A 25,417-nucleotide genomic window follows, 5' to 3' on the forward strand; every position below is an offset into this window, starting at 1 on the left:
GGACCAACCAGGCGGGGAGTCGCCGTCACCGTCCGGGGTACCGCTGTCGCGTAATGACGATACGGCGAAACGGCGATACGGCGCCGACACGTGAACAGGGCCTCTCACCGCCTTGGGCCTATGGCCCTATGACGCCACCGACAGGCGCCCCAGACGCGCTGTGCTGCAGGCAGTGCTTAGTCATGTCTCTCCGAGTGGAGGCACTTGGTACCTATCTGCCTGAGCTCGCATCAACGCCTGCAGCGACCTGCACATCCACAACTCTCACTTGCAGTTTATTTTGGCTGTTGCTTCTGCCTCTCACTATTCGGGCGTGTAGTTGAACATCGCTCGCCATTTTCCATCCAGTGCCTTTTCGGTCCTGTTCACCGAACGTCACAGCGTGCGGACCGCGGTTACAGACGTCTCCCTTGCGATAACTGCCTAAGTTGCGTCCTACCCACACTCTTCTACCGTCATCATGGCGGGTTGGTTTTCCTCCAGCTCCCCGCTCGACGAGAAGGTCGAGCAGGCGACATCGTCTTCCTTGTATGTTGTCTTAAGCCCTTTCCGTGACCGAGACGGGTTCTCCCCCGCTCTCCGCTGCCCCCCCCCCAGCTCTGACAGGGAACTAGGGAAGACATTGCCCTCAATCTCGAGATATCAGACATGATACGGTCGAAAAGCGTTCAGCCAAGGGATGCCATGCGGTCATTGAAACGGCGACTAGAAAGCAAGAATCCGAATGTGCAACTTGCTACGTTGAAGGTTGGCGCTTCCCCCCACTTGGGTCCAGGCCACCAAGTTTCCCCCACAAGCTGACCGTTGAAACTGTAGTTGACGGATACATGTGTTAAAAACGGTGGCTCTCATTTCCTTGCTGAAATCGCATCTCGTGAGTTCATGGACAACCTGGTGTCACTACTTAGGGCCGAAGGGACACCGCTCAACAGCGACGTAAGAGAAAAGATGCTGGAGCTTATCCAAACCTGGGCCATAGCAGCCCAGGGGCGTCTGGATCTTTTCTATCTGGGAGAGACGTACAAAAAGTTACAGAATGAAGGATTTCGGTTTCCTCCCAAGACGGAAATTAGCAGTAGCATGCTTGACAGCAGCGCAGTATGTTTCCCCTCCACCCACAGACCTCGAAGGCATCTTGGAAGCATTTTGCTGATGTTACCATATAATGACAGCCTCCCGAGTGGATAGATTCCGATGTCTGTATGCGCTGCCGAACGCCGTTCACCTTCACCAACCGAAAACACCATTGTCGCAATTGCGGTAATGTCTTCGATGCCCAGTGTTCGAGCAAGACTCTTCCCCTTCCTCACCTTGGGATACTACAACCTGTCAGGGTTGACGATGGTTGCTACGCGAAACTCACCTCGAAGTCGTTTCCCCCTTTCAACGCGTCGGATCGGTCGGCTTTCAAGAATAATTCCATAACGAAGTCATCTACGATGGAGCCGCGCGGCGCTAGGGCGGAGGGCGGATATGATGAGGACCTGAGACGGGCTCTGCAGATAAGCCTCGAAGAAGCTCGGGCCGGTGGATCAACTGGCTATGTTCCCCAGTCGAAACCATCGCAGGAAACAGTAAAGGAATCATCTAACAGAGAGACCACTGCCGAAGAGGAAGACGCGGATCTAAAGGCTGCTATAGAGGCATCATTGCGGGATATGGAGGAGCAGAAGAAGAAGCATGCAGCGGCTTTAAAGAGTTCCACTGCGGCAGATACATCCTCCAGTGGTGTTACTGCCGCTGCCCCTCTACCCAAGAATCCATATGAGCTCACCCCTGTCGAGGCGGAAAATATCAACCTCTTTGCTACTCTTGTTGACCGGCTCCAGCATCAGCCACCTGGCACCATCTTACGTGAGCCTCAGATACAAGAACTATATGAGAGTATCGGAGCTTTGCGTCCTAAACTCGCGCGGTCCTATGGGGAAACGATGAGCAAGCATGGTATGTTTCATTGCCTTTTAAACTCACCGCATCATCTAGCTAACAAGGTCAGACACACTTCTTGATCTTCATGCCAAGCTGTCCACTGTTGTCCGTTATTACGACCGGATGTTAGAGGAAAGGCTGTCGAGTGCCTATGCACAGCACTCTCTTGGAGGCTATGGATCATTCGGACCCAGCCAGCAATCTTCCGATATGTATCCCGCAATATCTGGAACGGCGCCTAATGGGAGGACCGGTGCCGAGAGCTTCTATCTCGGGAATGCGGTCCCTGATGAATTCAATACGCCTGGTCCTTCGTACCAGCAGCAACGTTTCGGAGGGGGCTATGAACAGGGACGACGACCTGCTGGGGTGACGAGTCCCGGCTCCTATCCCCCACTGACATCCCCTTTTGGTGACTCTCAAAATCAATCCGGGAATCGCCCTGATTACAATCCTATCGCATCACCGCCACCGTCACATCCAGGTGCCGCCTACCCAAGCAACCTTGCTTCAGTTCCTGCACAAGCAGGGGACGTGAACCGAGTCCAATCTTCCCAGCAGCCGCAGGCAGAAGCGCCGTATCAGCACTCTTCGGTGATGCGACGGGACTCACAGCAACAGCAATCAGTGGTCCAGGCTCCTTCAGTCCAGCCTGTGTCCCATCAGAGTTTTGCAGCAAACGCGATGCACTCCCCTGGATACCAACACCATCAGGAACCTCCGGCGTCGCAGGAGCAGCAACCTCCACAGTCGTATTACTTTCAGCAGCAACCCCAACCAGGGATACAACCGGCATATGCAACAGGACAGACAAACGGATCCTACCCTTCCTTTGCCAGCAGTCCCCAGGCTGCTGCATACCTTGGTAACATGCAGTGCCAGCAACCGCCACAGCCCAAACCTGTTGTTGAAGAGAGTTTGATCGATCTTTGAACTTTGAATCTGACATGTTAGCGACGGCGTCCCTGTTTATTCGTGTTGTCATCTGGTCTGTCGTCCCAGCTTCTTCGGTAATAGCATTATGATACCAGACGGATTCACTCCTTTTGGCTGATGACTCTTGTGTTGCATCATTGATTTTCCGCTTGGTTTTGATGTCCGACGCCTTCTGAGGCAGGTCGGCTTTGGCTTCTTGTCCGTAGGTTGTATGTGCGTATGTATGTATCATGAGAATTATGTAGAAATCGAAGATACCAGCTGAAAGTGGTTATCAAAGCAGATATATCGCGCGCAAAGAGCAAAGGAATGACTACACAGCCGATACATGGTTCGGCAGCGTGTTGAATTGAGCTCTGTCTTGTCCCAGCCATGTGGACGTGAGCTTTCCCCGTGCGGAGAACGGAGCGTATGACCGGTACCAGCCCGTACGCTGTATTGTAACCGTAAATTACCGACCGCCGGGGCGGGCCTCGATCGACTAACCCTGAAAAGGAAGATACTTCGAACTTCAACGACTTCATCTTTCTCCCCATTTGCCTCTTTGCCTCGTCGCCTTTCTCCCCTTCCCTCTCACCGCTAGCCTCCTCATATCTCTTCCACCTCATTTTCCCTCTGCTGCCTCCTCAGTCCTGGGCGTCGAAATTTCCTCCCCTCGTTCGCCTCTCCACCCGCCCAATCTTGCATGCTGATGCGGGCTGACGATTGAACCGTCGGTTCCCTGTCCACCAATTGCCTCGCACCGCGTTGTCCTGACGCCGATTTTCCTGCATCCACACACCCGCTCACGTCCTGCTCCAATTACTTTTCATTGTTCATCCCAAAGATCCCCCCCTCGTCGTATTTCTGCTGTACGACCCAGTGCTTTTCCCCACGGCGGGTTCGATGCTCCAGCACCCTACTGCTCGTTGACGCCGCCGGCCTTTGTCGCTCGCTTTGCTGGCCTCCGTCTCGTCAAAACCTTCTTGCGTATTAACCTCTTCTTCAGCTCGGCATGCCAACGTCGAACAATACTTCTTCCCCGGTGAAGAGGCCTGGTTTGGGCCGGCGATCTGTGTCCTCCCATGCGGCCATCTCCACGCGGACTTCGCCATCAAATCAGGCAGAGCTGTCCCACTCGCACACTCAGAAAGCACCTGTCCATAAGCTGCATCGTCCCCATGTGGTAGGCGGTGCGCACCGAGCTCACGGGCGCAACCCGTCATTTGGCAAGAATCTGAACAAGTTGCAGAAGCTGACATTTGCACACAACCTGGGTGAGGGCGCAACGACCACTGCTGGCACGCGACACCATCAGAGGAAGAAGTCAGCTCCGGTAACGCCAGCTGCGAGCCCGCGTGGCCATCATCACGTCCGCTGGGATAGTACGACAGCTACTTTCGGTGATCACAAAACAAACCCGTCTATGAAGAAAAACTATTCGAGCCCGGCACTCAGACGAAACGCTTCCGCGGTTATTGGGAAGAAGGCGCTGGTCACGGATCGACCGCAAGCAGTGAAGGGTCAGGCCAAGAAGGTTGTAGGATTCGAACTGGGTGATTCGGACGACGAGGGGGAATGGGAGGACAGCACACAGTCACCGGAAAGTACAAGACGGAATTCAGTAGTCCCGAAGGACAGCGTGGAAAACAACACTGTTTTGGTTGATCCCTTGACATTTGTGAAGCGTCCTTATCCTCAGGCTCCCCAGGCCTCCAGTCTACCTGAACAGAGCAGCACGAGTCTTGCGCAGGAGGACCACCATCCGGACAAAGAAGAGCAATCTTCTGAAGATCGCGAGCAGCGCATGCGGACAGTTGAACATGAGGATATAGCATCGCGATTCCTCAATCAGTCTCGTTCATCCAAAGCTCCACCTGCTATGTCCTCGATATCGGCGATGGCAAAACCGGCGACAATCGATCCTGCGCCGCGGACTACCTCGCTCTCGAATATTACTTCTAGCCATGATGCAACACGCCGCGCTCCAATATCTGCCGCTAATCCGGCCAATACTCCTGGAAATAATACACAGGGTACATCGTCGTCTATGGAGGGTGGTGTATCCCGCTTCATCATCAATGACAAGAGCGGACAGTCGCGCACTGACTCTGACCCCAATACTCCGTCGTCTTTCCTTCCGCACTATCATCCTCAAACTCCGCCCTCCCCGGGCCATGCTGTCCCGAACAGGACGAAAGCCTCGCCTCCACCCAGACCTCCGGGGGGCGAACCGCCGTCACGCACTCAGCAGAAACTATGGCTCCAGCGGACAGCGGCTCTTACTACATCGCCTCCTGATTCGCATGGACCAGGTTCTACTATGGCTCCATCCGCCATGGATCCAGCCTTCATGGCCGCTGCTCACTCAAGGCCTGGTTCGCGAACCTACGACGGTGGAAGAGGGATGAACGGGAGCGCAAGGGCTGGTGGAGCTGTCCATGACAGCGAAGCCAAGCATATTCGCAAAGCATATGAGAAAACCGCATCAGAACTCAATGTAGTCAGACGGTTCCAGAGTCCAACCAAGGACAGCTTTAGCCGAGTGAGTCGTATCATGAACGAACTGGAGCGCCCAGCGACTGGCACCGCAGAGAACCGGTCCCTTACAAAGGCGGTAAAATCGGCGCCGGCTTTGACGAATATGCAGTCAACGCCGGAGAGAAAGCAGCACGGCCGCGTCATGTCTCGGGGCAACAATGACTCGGAGACGGGGCTCACCCAACTCATCAGCAAAAGCAAAGGCCCCAAGATGTCTGCTTCCCGTGTGTACTTCCAAGATCAAGATGACATCGTCAACATCGGCGACTCAGTAGAGCCTGTGGACAGGCTGGGTGTCGACCACCAGTCTCACTCTCAGCATCCTACTCATCCGGTCCTTTCGTCCTCGGACGATGCTGCACATGGCGCTGTGAATGAAGGCTTCTTCCCGGATGAATCCGCAATGATGATTCGTCGCATGTGGGAGAGTAGAGAAGTGCCCACTGCTGGCTGATTAGCTCTCGTGCGTGTATCCAGTTCGCAGATTGTCTCATACAACAACAACCAAGCGCTTAGGGTTTAATTCGACTATCCACACGTCTGTCTTATACTACTGGCCCTGCGTGAGTGGAGAAATTATCTCTCTAATAGCCTTAGCGTCTCCCTTTTAGCTACTCGCTTATTGTTATTACGAACGGCGTTCTGGAGTTCGATCCGTTGAATGGGTTCGGGTCTTTTTTAGAGGGTTGTCTTTTCAATTCAAGACTCGGGCAGGCAAGCAATGCGATGGATAGGAATATAGGGCTGGCTGGTCATGGAGTGGGTGTTCTTTTTCTTCGTACTTCCTTTCGCCTTTCCCTCTTTTGTTTCAGCTGTGAAGTTGCTGCGTGTATGCATGCACACGATATAAGTGAGCCTAGTCAGCTACCTAGTCAGGTAATCATAGTCTATCCATAGTACATAGGGAGACTTAATAGATATTTTTAATAGTAATTTCTTGGTTCCTATTTGTAGTTGCTGATAGGGTGTTTGTGTGTATATGTCTTCTAACGATGATGAGGTAGGTTAGTATGCACCTAAGCGAACGCTCAGGACCTACATAGGCAATTAGAAACATAAATCGAAGTAGAGAGCTAAAACGTCCGGATTTTGAGCTCCTAAATGGAACAGGTATAATATCCTCTATTTCTTCAATCGCAATTATTACTGTTATTATCACTACTTGAATTAAAAGAAAATTCTCGAAGTAACGGCATAATCATCTCCATCAGTATCATCTAGGGGAGTATATCTATACCAAGGACCGACGTCTATTCCTCATCAAAACACAGGAACCGGAACGGAACCCGATAAATCCCCATCTACTGGTAAAAGTAAAGCCAAGACAACCAAAAGGAAGCTCTATAATTTATAGTAATGCAGAGCAGAGAAGCGGAAAGGTATACATACGTAAATATAAAAGTTAATTTAGACAACGAAGTAGTCAGCCCACCGACAATCATGCTTGCTGGGCTCGTTCCTTTCCCTTCCCCTGGGCCGTGCCTCCTTCGCGTCTGCCGCGATTATGGGCATTGGTACTGCTGCCGCCGCCACCATCTTTGTGGTGATGGTGGTTTCTGGGCTGGTTAGCATTGCGGACGTGTTTCTTCTTTTCCGATGAGCTACCGCCAGGAGCAGGACTCTGTCCGGCAGGTTGTTGTTTTTGCTGCTGCGCAGCCTCACCAGAGGAGCCATCCGCAGCAGGCGCAGGACCACCAGGACCCTTCCCACGTCCTCCTCCCTTCCGACGACCAGAAGATGAACCCTTACTGCGTCCACTTCGGCCTCCCCCTTTGCCATCTTTAGCAGCTGCAGCGGCGGCGGCCGCCGCCGCTTCTTCGGCTTTAGCCAGCTCCATCACCCGTTTGCTCTCCTTGTCCCACCATTCCTGGAATTCCTGCTCCAGCTGGATATCCTGGAGACTGTGTTTGGCTGTTGCAGCTTCGCGGAGTTCGTCCTTCTCGGTTTGCTGTTCGAGAAGGATCGAGGCCAGGGGGAGCGGGCCAGATGAAGGGGAGTTGAAGCTGGACCGGCTGGGCTCCGGTCGAGGACTGTGACGGATGGACTGGATTAGGGGCCGCGACGGAGTGGAGAAGTTAGGCGAGGGGACGGGTCCTGGTGTGGTCTGCACTGGTCTGGCCGGTCTAGGTGGCGTCATCAGAGGCGCTGAGACGCTGAGGCTTTGTGTCTGCGAAGGAGTCGGCCCTGGCTTATTTTGCGCGGGTGGTGCGCCTGCAACGGTTTGCCGAAGGGTCATTGCAGGTCTCTGGGTTGCCTTCATTGGGTCAGGGCTTTGGACTTGCTGACTGTCATTGCTTGCTGAAGGCTCCGGTTTGGCCAGGAGCTTTTGGGGAGTGGGTATTTGCCATGGCGACTGCGGCTTTGCCTTTGCGTTCTGTTGAGCGGCAAGCTTCTCCTGCATCTGTTGTTGCTGAAGCTTCTTTCGCTCCTTCTGTGACAGCTTCGGGGCAAAGCTGCCACCAGTGCTTGCCTCGCGACGAGCAGACATACCCAGAGTCAAGTTCGAGACGCGGGATTGCGAAGCCTCAGCCATAATCTCCTTCAAGTCCTTTTTCGAGCTGGATATGACAGTTGAACTCCAGGGAGCTTTGGAACCCACTTTTTCGGGGAGGGGAGAGCTGGGCTTAGTCTCTTGTACAGTTTTAGCTCTCATTTCAGACGGAGATTCGGCGAGGATGGTATCTGAGGTAGAACCCATCCGTTCATCCAGATCACCCCGTTCACCAAGAGAGTCTCCTTGCACGAACGTCGTCTGGACAGTTGGCGATGGAGGCTCAAGAAATTGTCGATCGCCACTTCGACTTCCAAAACTGACTGCCCTAACGGTCCCCTTTCCTTTCTGTGAAGGATCCGGCGATAGAGCGCCCTCGTCATCCATCTGGAACATCAATTCACCAGTAGATTGCTTGGACTTTAGTGCAGGACAGTCCGCTGTCGGGTTGATTTCTTTCGTTGGACTTGGTTTAGCCTTTCGAGATAATGGCGAAGCTGGTATCTTATCGGCATTCCCAGCTCGGAACTTTTCCTCCTGCGCTTCATCTTGCTGCAGACGAGACCTGAGCTTCATGGAGTCGATCCTTCGCTGCCTGTCATGCTCCACAAGGGACACAAGCTCTGGATACTTCTCGAAGGCAAAATCTTCAGAGTTGCGTGCACGAGAGACCGGGTAGCATGCGAGCTGGTTTTCTTGACAAACTTCATCAAGTTCGCCAAGCAAGTCTTCGTCGAGGTCATCCAGAAATCTGCATGGTGCGTTAGTAGATGCGTTTTCAACAGCTAAAATGCACTTACCTATTTTCCAGCATGACCTCGAGATTAAGACAAATATATTCCAAAGCAGCATCTTTAAACTCTGTCACAGAACAAGGTGCAACAGCGTTTAGGAGGTGACAGACATTACGTGTATTGACTAGAGACCTTTGGTTAGCTACAACTTCGATTTGTCTCGCCGGTCGAATACTAACCGAACCGACCAAGCATCTTCTGGCAGATCTGAGCCAGTCTATCCATCATCAGCTCGTTCGCTGCGGACATGACATCAAGAACAAGATCGATGAAATCGTCCAGGTTTTCGGATCTAACATCATCGAATAGTTCTTCTTCTGTATCTGCATACACGTGGCGAAGAACAAAATCGAAGACAGTCAGATCGATGTCCTTGAGATCGACGCTGATCGTATCCTCCACTAGATTATCACGACGTGAAGACAGCCATTTGCCGCCGGAACGACCATGGAAGAGGCCCTCGAAGAAGGGGCACCTTTGGCACATGATCTGGCTGTGTGCCTTCACAGTCCCGCCGTTCAGCTGAATTGTCACATCGCCGCTCTCGAAGAAAGAAGGGTCGTTAATGGCATGGTCCATATCGATATTCAAGCACTTAGTGGGCTCAATCATAATCCTAGCTGCTCGTTCCAGGTGGCGCAACCTCAGATGCGTCGCAATTCGCATTACTTCTGTCCGGACCTGGCGGTAGCGGAATGCGTTCTCCGAAGTACTCTTTATTCCACGCCAGACATCCAAGACGCTATCTGTGTACACGAAGAAGACCAAGTTCAAGATTGATAAGAAATCAACACCCTGGAATCGGACTTCGACCTGTCCGTCTTTTCCGTATTCAATCGTGGCGACATCTGGGATCGAAAAGAAATAATCTTGTCGAAATTGCGGGAACGCCTTTCTCAAAACCGGACTCCGTCCAGTTAGGACAAATTCGTGGACAGGGATCCGTACGTCAGAGACAGTACTCGTTATCCAGACAGTCCCACGCGGATTGCTAAATAGCTCATGTGCCTGAAGGACTGGCTGAATCTGCGACTCTATATCGGGCGACGAGAGCACAGCTCTCTTGATTTTTGGGATGAGGCCGAACGAAGCTAAAGAGTCTTCGGCGGATTCGTCCAAGCCAGTTTCATCACCCGCCGCATTTAATCCCTGAAATGGTAGTAGGTGCGAGAAATCATTCCATAAAGTCGACTCATCAACATGGATTTGCTCCTTCGTCACATCGCAGTCGCGCTGAGCGACTGCATATGCTCCAAAGGCGTTGCTTCTCACACCGACTACCCTGGAAAGGCCTGGTATGCGCACGAATTTGTAGTCCTTAGATCCGCCAGCCTTGATTTTCGCGCGCTTCTCTTTCCTCCATGCTGAGCCGGAGTTCGTACATATGATGATGGACCCGTCCTGTCCAACATCGACATCTTTGACAGCCATATGAGACTTCCTAACAGACCATGCTCGAACAGGCTGAGACAACGAATTACGAATCTTGGCTGGATTCGTGGTGGAGGACGAAGCTGAGCTCGTGTCCGCCTTCTGGTTGACCTGGACTGTGTATACCTCACCAAAACTCGACATAGCGCAGATAGTATCGCCACCCGAAGTCACCTTTACAATGCGGTTGACGGAGGTAGCGTATCTGGTCGCTAAGAAACTGTTCCTTATAAAGCTGGAGCTGACATCGAGTGGGAATGACAGTTTCGAGTAACCATATTGTGTGAAAACCCACACATCATGGCTCTCCAGAAGCACGGTCGTGGCTCGATCGATAGCTGAAACCATCTGGATGGGAGAATTGAAGAGGGAAACTCCAACTCGTCGAGGAGTAACTTGGATCTCCAATGAACGGGCATCTGAGTCAACAAGGCCAAGCTGGCCTTCGTTCTTGCCGAAAGTATAGAGGCCAGACGTGCTGAAGACAACAGAATGTATTGCGGACGCTGCTGCGCCAAGTATTATTTCTCTTTTGAATGGATTGAAAATCTGCCTTGGGGTTGTCTGGATTGGAACATCATTCTTGTTATTTGTCCGCGGTAGATTGTAGCCCAGTTGGCCGTACTTGTTGCTCCCCCAGGAGAATATCTCTCCATTTTCGGATATTGCAAGAGAATGATCCTGGCCAAGAGCGACGGAAACAATCTTCTTTCCAGCCAGTGCACCTGTCTCAATGCAGACAAAGCTAAACCTTGTTGATTCATCTCCAGTGCCTAGACGTCCACCTGGCCCGAAACCGGACATGAAGAGGTTCGACTCTGGATCGTTTGTTAGTATAGCTGTGTGAAGTTTGGACATTACAATGTCCTGGAAACTAATTGGCTTGCTCCTGATTAGTATCGGCAGGTCCGATGGACGGCTGATGTTATGCTGGCTAGTAGACATGTCTCGCCCATCATGATTTGACCGACGCTCTTCGTATTCACGATAGAACCTCCGTAAGAGATGCTCAGGACGTTCCACAGCAATCCGCTCCGGGAATTGACGGTCATCCTCATCGCCAAGACCAAGGGTTAGGTTCTTGTTGCTGCCAAATGTAAAGACCTCGTCGGCCTGCAAATTCGTGCGGGGCTTCAAGATAGCCCTGGCAGCATTTTTATCTTCATCGTTGTCATCTCCATAGGCAGAATGAGAGCTGGATGATGCATCACCATCCCCAGGCTCTGTGACTGCAGTGCCATGCACGGCCAGGTCGACATCCCGCGGTACGACTTGTTTAATGTCCCGGGACATGATCGTCGCACCGTAGACGTCGAAGGGACTGTATCCTTCCCGATCTTTAATCTTGATCAAACCACCAGACGGGTGATGGACACCTCCAGGAGTACTGAAGTTAGTTGCATCGCGCATGTCCCGCGCCATCAGGGCTTGGGCAATGGCTGCATTCCCGGAGTACAGCGCACGATGCAGAGCAGTCCATCCACTTTCCGAATCCTGTGCATAGATATCGATGAAAGGTATCTCCAGCAACGCGGTTGCAAATTCTATCGCGGAAGCCTTCGGTGATGAGGCCACCAGGTGAAGGAGCGTTCTGCCATATTGATCCCGCGCATTCACCTGGGCTCGGGACAGCGTCGTGCTGGGTCTCTGGACACCGCCTCGATCCGGGAAGGACATCCCTGGTGAGGTACCAGTAGTCTTCTTATTCTTTGAAGGGTTTGGAGATGACCCTAGCGGGGCCCCGGGACTTCCGACCTTAGGTGTAGTATTTCCTGCTGCAGCCCGCTGGCCACCAGAAGCATAGCTGGCATTTGCCAGAAACCGCTGGAAGCTTTCGACGTCATCCTGGAGAAAGTACTGCAAGAGCTTGCTACTCATGTGCCACTGGATTTGTTTATCGCAGAACCTCTCTCAGCCCGGAGCCTGGACCTCGCTGTAATCGCGGAGGATCACGGCGTATTTAAAGGCGCTCTGGGCAGGAAGAGGGTTCTGGGAGGACTGGGAGATAGGACGAAACCGCTAACGCGAACACGCACGCAAGGTTTTCGACCGACCGACACACGAAGCTGGAAGGATCGCAGAAAGCAAGATTGGAACGGAGTAAGGGAAGGCGTCGGCGTACGGGTGGCAGAGACTGTATCTTCGACGTCGGAGTTCGATGAGCGGGGTCGGTGAGATGGATACAGGGCGGTTTGCCAGGAGCGCGGCACTAGCACTGTCACAGGAAAAGAGGAGAAGAGACGATGAGGTCCGTATTAGCTATATAATATCGAAGCAGCTGGGGGAGTTGGGATGGTGAGTGCGCGCGTTGAGCCGTGGATGAGGGCGATGGAAGTCCCGATGCGCGTGGCCAATTAGGAGCTGCACACCCCTCCATACGGCGATATGAGAGGTTCTCCTCTACGCTTCATCCCAGCGACGCTCTCCGGATCCAGCACGACTGGAAAGTATCCGGGACTTTCTCTCTGTCTTAACCTAGGTACATGCTCTCTCCTCCCATGCGATGTGCCCCGTGCGAAATCGACTGGAGATCGAACGGCCGACAGGGGTGCAGGAACGCAACCTCCGCACGACGCCTGTTGGCTTCCCACTCAATCCGGTAGCGTCCCCAAGTTCCCCCTCAATCTGATCCTGAGAGAAAGGAGCTTATCGATTGACCTGATATGCCTTCGTCATCATACGCATTCACTACCCAGTTGTTTATCATCTTGAGTGCCTCCACAGTGTAAGGCTGACTTGAGACATTTCCTTGGCATTGAGCACAGCCATAAAGAGCTACGTATGTATCGATGCTCTGCAGGGACCTGGACTGTTCAACGCAAGACATTCATTCCACGAATCTGAGTCTAAAGCGAGAGGATAACGAAATCATGTGCGGGCGACCGGCAAAAGATTTGATCATCTGAATTCACCACCTCACGTCGGCTCGTCATGAAGGGGCTGAGCGCATGATGGCCACACCTTATCACACCGTCATCACGGGCCATCCGTCCTTAGCCCCGATGACCGAATGAATCATCGCTTGTCGGAGAAGATAGGAGGGAACCATGAAGCAACAATGGGCGTGGTAGCCCTCGAACCCTTCCGACTTCGGTTCCATCCCCTTGCATGCTAGCGATTGTGCAAACGGTGATCGTGCGAGGGCTTCGTAATAAAGGTTAACTTGACGGCCGGGAGGCTCGGGGCGCATCATTTTCACATCATTCAATGATCCTGTAAACCCAATGAGGTACTTAATGATCCCAGAGCATGCTGGTAAAGCTGTTGACGCACATAGGAACCGGGAGCCACGGGAACAAAGATCGTCAGCCAGCGGTATGCACTCGAGAACGAAGATGTTAATCCCTACGCGGTAGCTTGAGATCCCGGGACGGCCGTGCCGACCGCGTACGCAGTGTGCCTACTGCCATCTAATCGCAGGAAAGAAGGGAAATTGGAGTCGGTCCGTCGACCCCAGATTCTGTCTGCAGAGCACACGACAAGCGGACGGCCTCCCGCGATTCGTCGTAGAGACGTAGAACGCATACAGCAATCGGCTGCAGCAGAGTACTGCATAACTATCTGGCGCCAGACAGCAGCCTCCAAGTCTCCGCAGATGTCTCCCTGCAGCTGGTCGTCGGCCTTGCCAGGCGAGCGGTCACCAGCGGCGGGACAAGCGTGTCCCAGGATGGTGCCATCAGGATGGTTCTCTTTCAGTAGCGATAGACTATTATGGGTACCTACGGAGTAGTTGCTGCAGGTGCAGGCCGTGCAGCCTGGAATGCGTCTTTGGCGTGGCAGAAGGCACATAAATTGACCAGTGAGACGGATAGAAGCAGTTGGGCGAGGCGACCACTCCGGAGAGCTCGCGCATCTGCCTATATCCTGCTCCCAGAAGCTAGAGCTATGACTTTACATGCGTAGGCGCTACTCCAAACGGAGCAGATCTGGGAACCTTGCCATCCGGGCCACTACATCCTCCGTGCCTCATCAAACGCAGTAAGAGCGATCAAATCATCAACGGTCGGTGGGCACCTTGTCAGAGAAGCACGGAATCCCGAAACATCAGATCAGCCTGCTCAGGCCGTTCGTAGACCCGTGCGGTTGTTGTCTACGCCTACGGGCATCGAAGCTCGTGGAGCTTGTTCGAGGGCGTCGAGACCTAAGCTCCCTGCTGGGCTGTGCAGGTGTACCGTACCGTACCGAACCTGACGGGACGCCGCAGTACCTGACAGGTCAGTCGACGGTCGCGGGTGGCTCGGCGCCATGGCCGGTTCGGCCTCGGCCACGCGGACCCCATTGGCGCCGGCCGGCCTTCCGCGACGACCGTCTGCAGGGATCTGCGTCTGATCACCTGCGTATCTGGTACGGTATGGTCCGTGACAGGCTGCTGCCCCCGTCCGTGTGTCTTGCCCCCAGACGCCGCCCGCGCCGTATCGATACGCCCTTACCGCCTTGTCTGTTATCTCAAGGCCTCCCCGGCGCCAGCTGCTCCCTTCTTCTCGCAGAGCATCTCCTGCAGCTGCTCCTCGTTATATATTTTTATCCTCTTCCATCTCATTGTTCCTCTCACGATCCATCCCGTTGGCGTGTCATCATTCGTGGTGGCTCCCTCCTCCGCCTCCACTTGACCGCCCATCTGCTCCAGTCGTCGAGTCACCGGTGTGCGTCACAGGTGCTGTCCCGTCGCCCGGCCAAGTCCTCACGCTTTCTTCGTTTGCAGGTCCCCCTCGGTGCCCAACAGCGCAGGGAGTAATATCTCGATTTCGAAGTGCGGCTCTTTACACACGGACATGGATTTCTGAGCTGTCCCGTTACTCACGCCGTGAGGACGTACCGTTCTCCCGACGACTGAGACCGCAGCCGTTGATGCGGAGAAGCTCCTAAAGCTTGTCTAGATCTCACGCTCCAGATGTCCCACGAGCTTCCCTCAACTGCTGCCTGAGCGCGAAGCAATGCACTTGATGCCGACCGTCGTGCTGTCCATATCTGCTACCTAGCACTACAGATATCTCTCTGAAATCTCATCCGTCCAACTCCTATCGCAGCTATCGTTCTCGTCACCTCTGTTAGCATGGCCCATTGTCGCCAGTTCAGTGCTTCTCTCCCTCCTGCCTGATAACGACACAAACACCCGCCAGATCCGCGACCAGCTATCACTTTTGGTACTCCATCGAGGGTCTTCTTAGGCTTTTTTTGTAACCTGAACCAGGAACCCTTCCTGCAGAACGTATTCCAGCCAGCGTATAATGCATCAGCACCCGCGGTCGCGGTCGCCGCCGGCGACAGTGTCGCCCTCGAGGGCGAATCTGACTAGGACTGAAAACTCACGAGATCAGGGTCTGGGGTCAAGCCCACAGAGTCCCGAGGTTGGATCAAATAACTTGCGAGGGCCTGGAGTTGAGGCTGGGGCTGAGTCTTTCGAGCAGGCACAGAGGAACGGAGAAGCGCCTGCGAAGGAGGCTATTGCGAAGCTGAATCAGATAATATCGGTATAGTTTCTCATCCTTCTCCTGTACTTCCCTTGGGTCCAATGAGAGTGGAAGCTGACTATGTGCTGCAGAACTACCACACTAAGGCTGCTTTAATTATCCTGCATTCTCGGGTTGACCTCCCTCAGGTCTATAATAAGGGCTCTGACACTCCAAGGGTTAACCGCTGGGTACGTGTTACCCTTTCCTGTGCACTTACGGCCGCAACTCCTGATGCATCTCCTAGTCGGGGCACTGTAGCTACCACTGTTCAGTTTGAAGCGATGGTAAGCTAACGTGAATCATATGTGATCCAGTTCAATGTCGATATGGATGAGACAGATGTTCTTCGAGAGCAAGTACGGACATGGAGATTCTGCGACGCCACCGACAACCGACCGCCTCCAATGATTATCGAGACGTTCCTGGATGCAAATGAGCTCACGAACAACCAGAGCCTCGTTATCATCGATGAGAATGGCAAACGTTGGGATGTTCTGGAGGCTCTTGCTGCAGCTCGAGATGATAGTTCCGGAAGACCTCAGAATGCCAGTCAGAACGAAGTCATCCTCGAGCGATGGAAGGTCGAGCTTGGCGAACCGTCAGGCAAACCGCCTGCTGATCTTGGTTCCATATTACCAACTGTATACAAGAAAAGCATCGTCCTGTTCCGGTCATTATTTACCTATTCCAAATTTCTGCCTGCTTGGAGACTTGCGAAGCGTAATGGAAAGATGCGAACAAGCCCCGCTTTGAGAATAAAGTATCGGATCTTGGAAGGAGTTCCTGCTCAGGCGGATTCGAGACATGATAACTTGACGATTCCTCTTCATGAGGGAAACGGTAAGGTGGCGGAGACGTATACGTTTGGCGTGACTGAGTCGCCTGCTGGCCCGTTCTCGGTCCAAGTTACGTATCGAACAAGCTGTGACTTCAGAGTGGACGATTCGGAGGCATTGTTGAGCTCGCGATTCATGGGTGCCGATGACGAATTCTTCCGCCCTTCTCTCCCTTCGGAAGATTTGAACAAAGCCGGTCCCCATGAAGTTGGATCGGTCCCTTTGGGGAGAAAAGTGGTCGCGGAGCAGCCAGACCGCACTCGAGCCTACGGGAGCATGTCGACTTTCCATCAGGTTGGCCCAACCACGAGCGCAAGCCCAATATCGACTCTCCGGGCCGCCAGGGAATTGGGAACCACGTCCCCGTCCCCTTCCTCTCCGCCTACTCAGAAACTCCTGCCGGCTGCCAAAATTGGACCGACAGGACGTGCCGCAGTGCTCGCAGGTGAGAGCAGCTCCGGTGTGACTAGGCGCCCGTCTATTTCCTTTCAGCCGTTCAAAGCTCCGCCTCTGTCTGCGTCTCCTTCCCTTGTCGATCCTCCACTAGGGGCCGGTCGTACCCCAACTTTAGGGGCTACCTCAGATTCCAAGAACACGCCGCCAACTTCTTTTCCCCGTAAACAGACGACGGTTCCGCCTGAGCATGCGATAGCCTCATCTAATTCGGCATCTCCCAAGCCTGCTCCCATTTCGAGATACAGCAGCTCCTTCAGTCATCGTCGTGGCAGACTGTCATCTGGAGGCACTAACAGAACGGAGGAGGACAATAACTCCAGCGGCAAAGCCAGTGCAACGTCTTCTGGTGCTCAGCCTGGTTCTGGGATCCTCGCAGATGCAACTGGCACAAGTGCAGACTCTATTCATGCGGACGATGAGAATATATCGGACTTTCTGAAGATGCTCGACTTGAGAAAAGATCTCCTCACTCCAGCGAATCCTACAGCCGTGGATGCCACCACGCGCAGAACCTCCGCTGCTTTGACTCGTTTTCAGCGCATGAGAGATTCCAACGCTGCTTTGTCCGATTCAATGTCATCCTCACTGCTCATGCAACGTTCGTCAACATCTTCGAGCAGGCAGTTGTCAAATGTTCCGCCTATGGTTGCAGGAACCTCGATTTCAACATCCTCTTCACCCGGAAAGCCCATTTCGCCCCACACGCCTCATACTCCTGCAATCCCGTCGCGCCTCAGTTCCAACAGCATTGTCGATTACAGCGACATTGAGAGACCCCCGCAGCCGGGACAGGACTCGCCCGTTGAGGAAGTGAATACGAGCGATGGAACACCGATGGAACGGCCTCCAGCAAATGCTATTGATATACCGACGTCTCCACGACCATTTCCTCCGACATACTGCCGTTCTAGTTCCGCCGCACAGGGTCGACGTACGCCTGCCGTAGATGATGATGATATATTCCCTTTTGGGTTGCGGAGTGTAAGCCTCGGAGCCGAAGAAAGGTCTCAATTGAGTCTAAGTGCGCTTCTTCGTCAACAGGAATTCGAGAACGCCGGCCAAAGTACGGATCAACAGGACCCGGATGCGCAGCCTCTGTCTGTAAATGAAGATGCAGCCGCTCCCTCTTGCCCGATTTCCGATGCCTATCGCGATCTTAGTTCCAACAGAGATGGACTAACTTCTGGGCCCACAACCGTTTCTTCGTCATCTAATCACCCCTACCAGCCACGTTTCGCACATTCTCGGGGCCGAGGATCTTCTGGTGGCCCCCAGTCACAGAGTTCGACATCCAGCAGTTCAGCACGCGGGAACGCCATTCCTTCTCATCTTTCTGAACGTGATCGTGACCGTGACGGTAGTGGAAGTGGCAGTAATAGTGGCAATTATACAAGAGGCGGTGGGCAACGGTCAAGCTCTAGCCGTTCATATGCTCCACACGCGACTGCCTTCGAAGAAGATGAACCATTGCTATTTGCCATGAGCGATTTTGGGGCTTCCAGGCGAAGCTTGGAAGAGGGAAGGCGTGGCAGCTTGGGCGGTGGTGAGTCTGTTGGAAGCTCAGGGGGGTCAAGGCGCGGTAGCGGGAGGCGAGCCGCCGGATTGACCAGCTTCCATCCTTGGCAGTAACAAAATACTCCCAGATATGTGACTTCTGAAAGAAAGAAAGTGCATATTGTGGGTGGCTCGTACTCATGAAGAACATCGTGTAAGACTTGGAATAGGCTTGGCTATTCAAGTCAAATGGAAGAGGGTGAAGTTCTTGTCGACTTTCTGATTCATCTTCCGAAACTCACCATATAGCTCATGACACTGCGTCATCGCACAGTTCTTGTACTCTCTACTGATACGTTTCTACCTGTCTCATCTCTGCACACCTTCCTTGAAAGATGTGCTTCTCCCCGGACAGAAGACAATTGGACAGTCTTCTAACATCTCCCGATCCTTTGCTCTCCAACTCGCACACATTTTATATTCACTTCCCATTGATCTCCGTTTATTATTTTTTTTTCTCCTCCTTTTTCCACATTATTTTTTCTACGGCCATCTCCATACGTCGCTTTTATAGACTGGATAGCAAAGCGATAAAAGTAAGGGAACCAAGGGAATTGGGAGATAGAGAATGTCATCTCATGGTTTTGCCTTGTGGTGGTTGAAACTGATCAGTTATCGGACAGGATTACCCATCATCATTGCATTTGGGTTATCGATTCGAGGCTGTTGACTGCAGCCTATGTCTTTTTCTTCTTTCATCTTCACCTTCTTCTAAGTGGCCTGTCAGGTGCACTGTGTCTTGATCTCTATCCTTGCTACGCTTTTTATTTTTATGATGCTTCTGCCTTTTTGCTGAGCATTTTTGATGCATTACGTGAATGTGGAGCTTCCTGAGGTTTTCTAAAATCCGATGAACGGGAAGGGTGAATAGGGTTATATTTTGCTGGGTACTTGGAAGGGAAATGTCAATTATACCATACATATATTATCGAATCTTACTTTTCTACGTTGTGAATCTGCTTGTAGTCAGCTATTATATGCGTCTAGGTGATAGTCCCTGTTTGCATTTTGCTACGCTGGTCGAACGGCTCCTACTTTACTTAACCTAATCAGAATACAAATTCTCCAGCAATAATAACTTATGTGCCTAAGAAATCACACCGAAATGCGTTGTTTCCGATACCTCGATTTTTTCTGGGGCCTTTGTACTGCTATCTACATAGATATAGCCCTTGGACCTCGGGATGCTCGCTGTCCTAAATAGGTAAGCTCACCGCTAAATCTTTCCGTTACAGAGCTGGAGGATGGAGAACCCAAAGACTCCCAGTCCAGAGAGTCGATGTTAGCTGAAAGGCCGCTTTTTAGGGGGGATGTTGGTTCCCCTCTTCCTCTCCCTTCTCCTTCCTACCTTGGTGTGGACCGAAAACCGCTTCACTACAAAGAATAGGCCATGACATCTATTTGCAATCAGTACTGGTAGACTTCTGGTTGACACTTAGGTAGGCATTGTCAGTCACCTGCGCATCAACTGTTCTAATGCATCTGAGCATTACAAAGCAACCAGACGTGCAAACATACCAATAAGTTAGTATTTCGAATAGATATAAATTATAGTATAAATTCTTTTACACTAAAATCTAGATGTACAGTACAATATGGAAGGCACGATTTGACTGCAGCTGAAGTGAAAGGCCACAATTTTGGTTTTCTCGACTCGGGTATTGGCAGCAATTGCCTACTAATATGAGCGCCTCAAATAGTAAATGGTAAGTAGTCTACTATACATTTCCATCGTCTATCGTCTGTTTATCGACAGCTTTTTGCTCAATAAGACAAAACTCCATAAAGGTGCAACGAAGAAAGAACTCTCAATACATCATATACCCGCCGGAGGCAGATATACACTGTCCAGACACCCACCGGCTCCGCTCCTCTGCCAAAAAGCATACAATCTGCGCGATATCATCGAGCCTCCCAAGCCGCCTCTCCACCACTGTTGCCACCCTCTGTCTCTCAACAATCTCCTCAGAGATACCCTCCAAGAGCACCGTCTGCACGGGGCCCGGGTCCACCGCGTTGACGGTATGGCCCTTATCGCCCAGCTCATCTGCCAGCGACCTCGTCATTCCCTCTAGCGCCGCCTTGGACGAACAGTACATGCTGAGATTTTTGAACCCGGCGCGCGCGGCGACGGAGCTGATGTTGATGATGCGCCCGGGGGCACGAAGATGCGGGACCACGGCCCCAATCAACAGGAACGGCGCGCGCACGTTTAAATCAAACACGTATGCATAGTCATCGGCCGTGATCTCCGTGATGGGTTTCGTCACCTGTGTGCCGGCGTTGTTCACCAAGATATCGATATGCGGGCCGAAGGCGGCGAGGGTCGCGGAGACGATCTCGGCCGGCGCTGAGGGCTGAGAGAGGTCCGTCCGGACAGTGATCGCGTCGGAACCGTTGTTGAGAGCGCAGATCTTGTTCACGAGGGAGGTTGCTTCCTCGTCGCTCTTGGGGGAGCTGTAGGTGATAGTCACTTTGGCGCCGCGGTTGGCAAGCTCCAGGGCGATTGCGGAGCCGATACCGCGCGAGGAGCCGGTGACGATGGCTACTTTTCCAGCTAGAGATAGAGGAGATGTCATTTTGGCAATGTCTTGGAGGTACTGGTACTGCGTTCTGATGAGACGGGCTGTTGAGGGAATCAATTCCTATTAATATGGTTGATTGTATCGACACTCGTGTTGCTGCTTCAGGTCAGATGAAAATTATTAATTATTGTACCGAGCTCTCTGAAACAATCACCAGTAAGTGTCATCAGTATTAATAAATCGGAGCATCTTTGGGACTTAGTAGCCACCAGCTGCCCTCTATGCCCCTCATGGTCCCACATATGTTGAACTGATAAGATGTCTCCATTTGTCCACCTCAAGACTCCACCCATGAGAAACCAAAATTTAGTCTTTTAGCACCAATCGATAAGGCGCATTTCGGCAAACTGCATGTTCTGGATTCGCTGGCTGGAAATATCAGGTCCTAGCTCGGCCTGATCTGGACTTCACTTTGACTTGAATAGAGGTAAAGCTGAGATTTCGCCTAAGTAGTATTGATTACTCAATATAAGAGAATATGCTTTATTGATGCTAAGCATATGCTTAGATGGATAGAAAATAAAATTAAGCAAAGTTATTGAGATTAAGCATTGCTAAATTTATTAAGTTATTTGACATACCTTGTATAAGCTTATACTCAGTATACATTCGCATTATGTTAAATGAAAACCAAAATACGCTACTAGATGTTCGAATATGGTCTGCATATGCATGAAATATCACCCATATCTTTTGTGCAAGCTGGAGCAGAAAAAACAACTCGGCATGACTTGACGAAAATGGTGTATTTAAAAGTCCGGGGGCAGACCGAGCTGTGAACCCCGGAAACAGTCGCCTGAGGCGTTTTGACCACGATGTGTAATTTCATCTGAGATCGGCAGCGGAGGTCTAGGGTTCGGCCCGATGGAGCAGCAAGCGGTCACTTCACACTGGTGCTTTCTTTTGAACATCGAAGACCCTCCAGGGTATGGATGGACATGACTCATGAGAACTTTAATACATCAATTCCCGATCGAGACTCGTTAATCATCTTATTTGAATGATTATTAGCAAGCATGTCACCAACAAGCCGCTTGCGTCTTGAAAGGATCTCCGGGGGAAGAGGATAGATTATTAGCACAGGGGATAGTTATTAAAATGGCAGAAAGACCTCTTCACGTTTTCCGAAAGCACACTTTTTTGTTCATGTACATTAAAATCCGAATCGCTTTTGATGTCATTACATACAGTAGTACTGCACTGTACATGTCCCTCTAGCAAAAAGATGAGAACACTATGCATTCATTACTCCGAACAGTTCCTTTTAGGACGCCAAATGCTCAAGGATATCTTTTTCTGCAAACCACAAGCCGGTTATTTTCATCCAACTTTTCACGGAAATGTACCTTTCTCGTGTCTCCACAACTGTCTTCCCCGGGTGATCGTAAATGACAGGACCTCCCCTCCCCTCCTGGAGTTTGCCTATAACTGTGTCAGGGGACTTCCGTGTGGTTAATGCCTCAGTGTAGCCAGTCAGCAGGACTTCGCTGTCATGACATCTGATTTCTGCCTCGCCTGAAACTGTGCGCATGAATGGACCGGGGATTATTGATGGGCAAAGAACCCCGTGCATTAAAGAGCAGACAGCTAGAAATACTAGATGTCGCTGTAGATCTGAACACGAAGGAATGCCCAAAAACGGGGAGCATGTATGCTGGCTGCATGCAAGTGTTATCGAGCAAGACAACGCATAGATTCAAGACTCGACTCGCGCACATTGGCTCTACTGGAGCGCAACGCGCTGATGCGTCCAAAATCTGACGTGCAACTAATACCCTGGACCATATTACATCCGTCGGAAAGTGTTGCCAGAAGCGCTTCGACGTTCCTTGGTTCGGTAGTCCTTGTCCACTTCTGCGGCTGCAGGCTTCGGCTTCGACTTTGGCTGGGGGGCGAACGTCACTTCCTTTTCGCCAACTGCAGTAGCTGTGCGAGCCGGTCTCTCCTTCACGCGCATGTTCTGAACGCGGGATTCGAAAGATCGATCGCGGGCTTGGTTGGCCTTTGTTGAAGAAGATACCTGCATCTGTGGCGCAGGTCGACTACTCGGTTTGTTTGCTCCAGAGGATTTGTTGCCGGAAGGCTTGCGTTTCGCGGACCATTCTTCCCCACTCTTGCTCTCAGAATCCTCGTCGCTGCTAGAGCCGGGGACGGAGTCGATTTCATCTTGCTCAACTGCGGTCAAGCCCCGTTCCTTCCGCTCAGAAGTATCCGGAGCATTGCTAGGGTTAAGCAACTTGTATTCTCTCGAATTCTCATCCACAGCAAACTCCTCATCCTCAAAGAGTTTCGCGAAACGGCTATCGCCAAGCAAGCCTGGCTTGCCAGCAGACTCTGGAGCAGGAGCATCGACCATGTCCTCGTCACCGCCTCGTTCCAGAACGCGCTGGGCCTTCTTACGCTCCTTCTTCTCCTCCTGCTCAAGAAGCTTCTCTGCCAATTTCTTGTTGACCTTGGCAGTAACCTTCTTCTTGCCACGGATGCGGCTTTCACGCTCCTTTTCGATCTTCTCTCTGACCCTCTTCGCCCGTTCTTCTTCCCAGATGTATGGGTTGGTGATAAGTCGTGCTTCTTCATACAGCCGTTGGGCCACAAAGTATCCGTGCATGTAGGGTCGCAGAAGGTTGGTCCTTCCAATCAAGTGGTCCAGGTTCAAAGTCCGCAGCTGAGGAACTGTCAAGAACTTGTAGTTATCGTAGACAGAGCCCGCCTGGCCAGTCGAGAATGCCTGTGGGTCGTTCGGATCCTCCGCCATCTCTTCGACAATGTTGTCCAAGAACGAACACCATTTAGGAGCCGGCCCAAGCTGAGGTATGAAAAATGCATGCTGCTGTCTGCCTTCGTTAGCAGTTAAGATCATTCCGCTATCTCTGCACCACGCGACGCTGTTGATATCAACAGCAGGCTCGACGGAAGTCCAAGGACTGCCATCTCGCGGATCCCAGATCTTGATAATTCTCTTATCTGACGAGAGAATCTTGGGCTCCATCGTCTGCTCTCGGGTATAAGATGACGGCAACAGGAACTTCAGAGTGTGAATAGGATAACCGTATCCCTGGTCCTTCTTCAAGAGAGGCACCGGAGACCGGAGATCATAGAGATGAATGAGGCCATTGGATGATCCAGTTGCCAGTGTCAATCCAGACCTATGGAACTCCAAAGCTGTAATTTCTGATCTGGCATCTCCTGGGTCAGACTGCGTTGGCGGCAACAGTACTCCAGCTCTGCCTCGTGCCCTGGAATCCCAGAGCTCCACAGTCCCTATCGAGGTACCAAAGGCGAGCAGATTGTGACTCTCCTCGGCAATCGCACCTGTGTTAACGGCGCCCGTATTGATGCCACCCTGCAATGCGCCTCCTCCGGCTGACGTATAGTCGTCACCACCGACATCTACCTCATAGCTCCGCATGTATCGACCCAGCTCCAAGTTCAGGCGAAAGACCTCTCCCATTCCATCTTGGTTGACTCCAACTGCCGGCACTAATGCCTCCGCGGACTGCCTGTCGTAAACCAGATCGCGGCCATATCTCGGTAGCCTCATTGTGTAATGGCATCCTTGAGGGGTATGAAACTCCAGAGACCGATCGGACTGCAGATGCAAGGATTTTGAGTAATCGGAAGACAGGAGGAGGAAAGTAGTGTTCAGCGACACGGTATGACGAGCCCATGAAAGCGACAGGTGTGGGAGATAGTGGGTATGGATCTGCGGCTTATAGGTGCCTACAAGACACTGCGATCAGCGCTGTGAAAGACGGTGTGATCAAAAAAAGACTGGAGGCATACCTGTACTCATCACCCACTGTCCATCCTCACTGACTCGAATGCACTGGCTTGCCTCCTCGAACTCGAAGTCCTGGAGCAGTTCGACCCGATTCGCGTACTCCGGGTCATTCTTGAGACTGCGCTTTCGCCGTCTTGCCAGCCATTCTGGCAGGGGTCGCGCGGTGGACGACCCCGAGATCGTGTAGACGGGAACGCCAGACTGGTTGGTCAGCTTCATCTTTGCAACCAGCTGAGTCTGCCAAACGGAGCCGCAAAAAAAGTTTCGAGGATCGAGAAGCCGACGATCAGCGCCAAGATTTCCCCACGTGACGCGCCTCCGCGGAGTCCATCTGGCCCGAGCGCCCCAGAACCTCGAGCGTCGAGCGCCTGCGGCCACGGATCTGCTTGCGACGCCGTCGAGCACCTGCAGCGCCTGGCTCGGTTCGCGCTGATATTTGTTGAGATCGGGCATTTTCCATCGCCCGATATCTTGCTCGCCCACAGTCGTTCCATTTTCACTAACTGTCGAGGCCCTGTCTCTCAATATCGCTTTTTTTGTTCTCACCTAGCCTTGCGCCGTATGGCGATGGCATCTGGAAGCTGTATTTGCTTGCCTCTGTTTTGCTGAGGTTACCATCTTCTGCGCTTTGTTTCCAGCACACATTCTTCT

General features: G+C 52.2%; 7 protein-coding genes across 7 annotated transcripts; 3 read left to right on the forward strand and 4 right to left on the reverse strand.

The window, feature by feature from the left end:
- Window positions 1-460: 460 nt before the first annotated feature.
- Window positions 461-2,862, forward strand: VTN00DRAFT_5010 (uncharacterized protein; the record flags this gene model as incomplete). The annotated part of the gene is made up of 5 exons (XM_069431497.1): window positions 461-528; window positions 615-747; window positions 817-1,098; window positions 1,173-1,944; window positions 1,997-2,862. The coding sequence occupies 5 exons, from the start codon at window positions 461-463 to the stop codon at window positions 2,860-2,862; spliced, it is 2,121 nt and encodes a 706-aa protein (XP_069290525.1).
- A 997-nt stretch (window positions 2,863-3,859) lies between these two features.
- Window positions 3,860-5,839, forward strand: VTN00DRAFT_5011 (uncharacterized protein; the record flags this gene model as incomplete). Its single annotated transcript, XM_069431498.1, has 1 exon — window positions 3,860-5,839. One exon carries the CDS (start codon window positions 3,860-3,862, stop codon window positions 5,837-5,839), a length of 1,980 nt encoding a protein of 659 aa, XP_069290526.1.
- Window positions 5,840-6,823: 984 nt separating this feature from the next.
- VTN00DRAFT_5012 (uncharacterized protein) lies at window positions 6,824-11,979 on the reverse strand (the record flags this gene model as incomplete). The annotated part of the gene is made up of 3 exons (XM_069431499.1): window positions 6,824-8,627; window positions 8,677-8,794; window positions 8,850-11,979. 3 exons carry the CDS (start codon window positions 11,977-11,979, stop codon window positions 6,824-6,826), a joined length of 5,052 nt encoding a protein of 1,683 aa, XP_069290527.1.
- Window positions 11,980-13,446: 1,467 nt separating this feature from the next.
- On the reverse strand, window positions 13,447-14,875 carry VTN00DRAFT_5013 (uncharacterized protein; the record flags this gene model as incomplete). Its single annotated transcript, XM_069431500.1, has 4 exons — window positions 13,447-13,856; window positions 14,279-14,568; window positions 14,654-14,719; window positions 14,787-14,875. 4 exons carry the CDS (start codon window positions 14,873-14,875, stop codon window positions 13,447-13,449), a joined length of 855 nt encoding a protein of 284 aa, XP_069290528.1.
- A 454-nt stretch (window positions 14,876-15,329) lies between these two features.
- VTN00DRAFT_5014 (uncharacterized protein) lies at window positions 15,330-18,475 on the forward strand (the record flags this gene model as incomplete). The annotated part of the gene is made up of 5 exons (XM_069431501.1): window positions 15,330-15,449; window positions 15,510-15,572; window positions 15,644-15,742; window positions 15,869-17,827; window positions 17,888-18,475. The coding sequence occupies 5 exons, from the start codon at window positions 15,330-15,332 to the stop codon at window positions 18,473-18,475; spliced, it is 2,829 nt and encodes a 942-aa protein (XP_069290529.1).
- A 1,733-nt stretch (window positions 18,476-20,208) lies between these two features.
- On the reverse strand, window positions 20,209-20,979 carry VTN00DRAFT_5015 (uncharacterized protein; the record flags this gene model as incomplete). Its single annotated transcript, XM_069431502.1, has 1 exon — window positions 20,209-20,979. One exon carries the CDS (start codon window positions 20,977-20,979, stop codon window positions 20,209-20,211), a length of 771 nt encoding a protein of 256 aa, XP_069290530.1.
- A 1,792-nt stretch (window positions 20,980-22,771) lies between these two features.
- VTN00DRAFT_5016 (uncharacterized protein) lies at window positions 22,772-25,219 on the reverse strand (the record flags this gene model as incomplete). Its single annotated transcript, XM_069431503.1, has 2 exons — window positions 22,772-24,705; window positions 24,769-25,219. The coding sequence occupies 2 exons, from the start codon at window positions 25,217-25,219 to the stop codon at window positions 22,772-22,774; spliced, it is 2,385 nt and encodes a 794-aa protein (XP_069290531.1).
- Window positions 25,220-25,417: the final 198 nt, after the last annotated feature.

This window comes from Thermoascus crustaceus (assembly GCF_041956765.1).
Source record: "Thermoascus crustaceus strain CBS 181.67 unplaced genomic scaffold VTN00scaffold_2, whole genome shotgun sequence".
Taxonomy (NCBI): domain Eukaryota; kingdom Fungi; phylum Ascomycota; class Eurotiomycetes; order Eurotiales; family Thermoascaceae; genus Thermoascus; species Thermoascus crustaceus.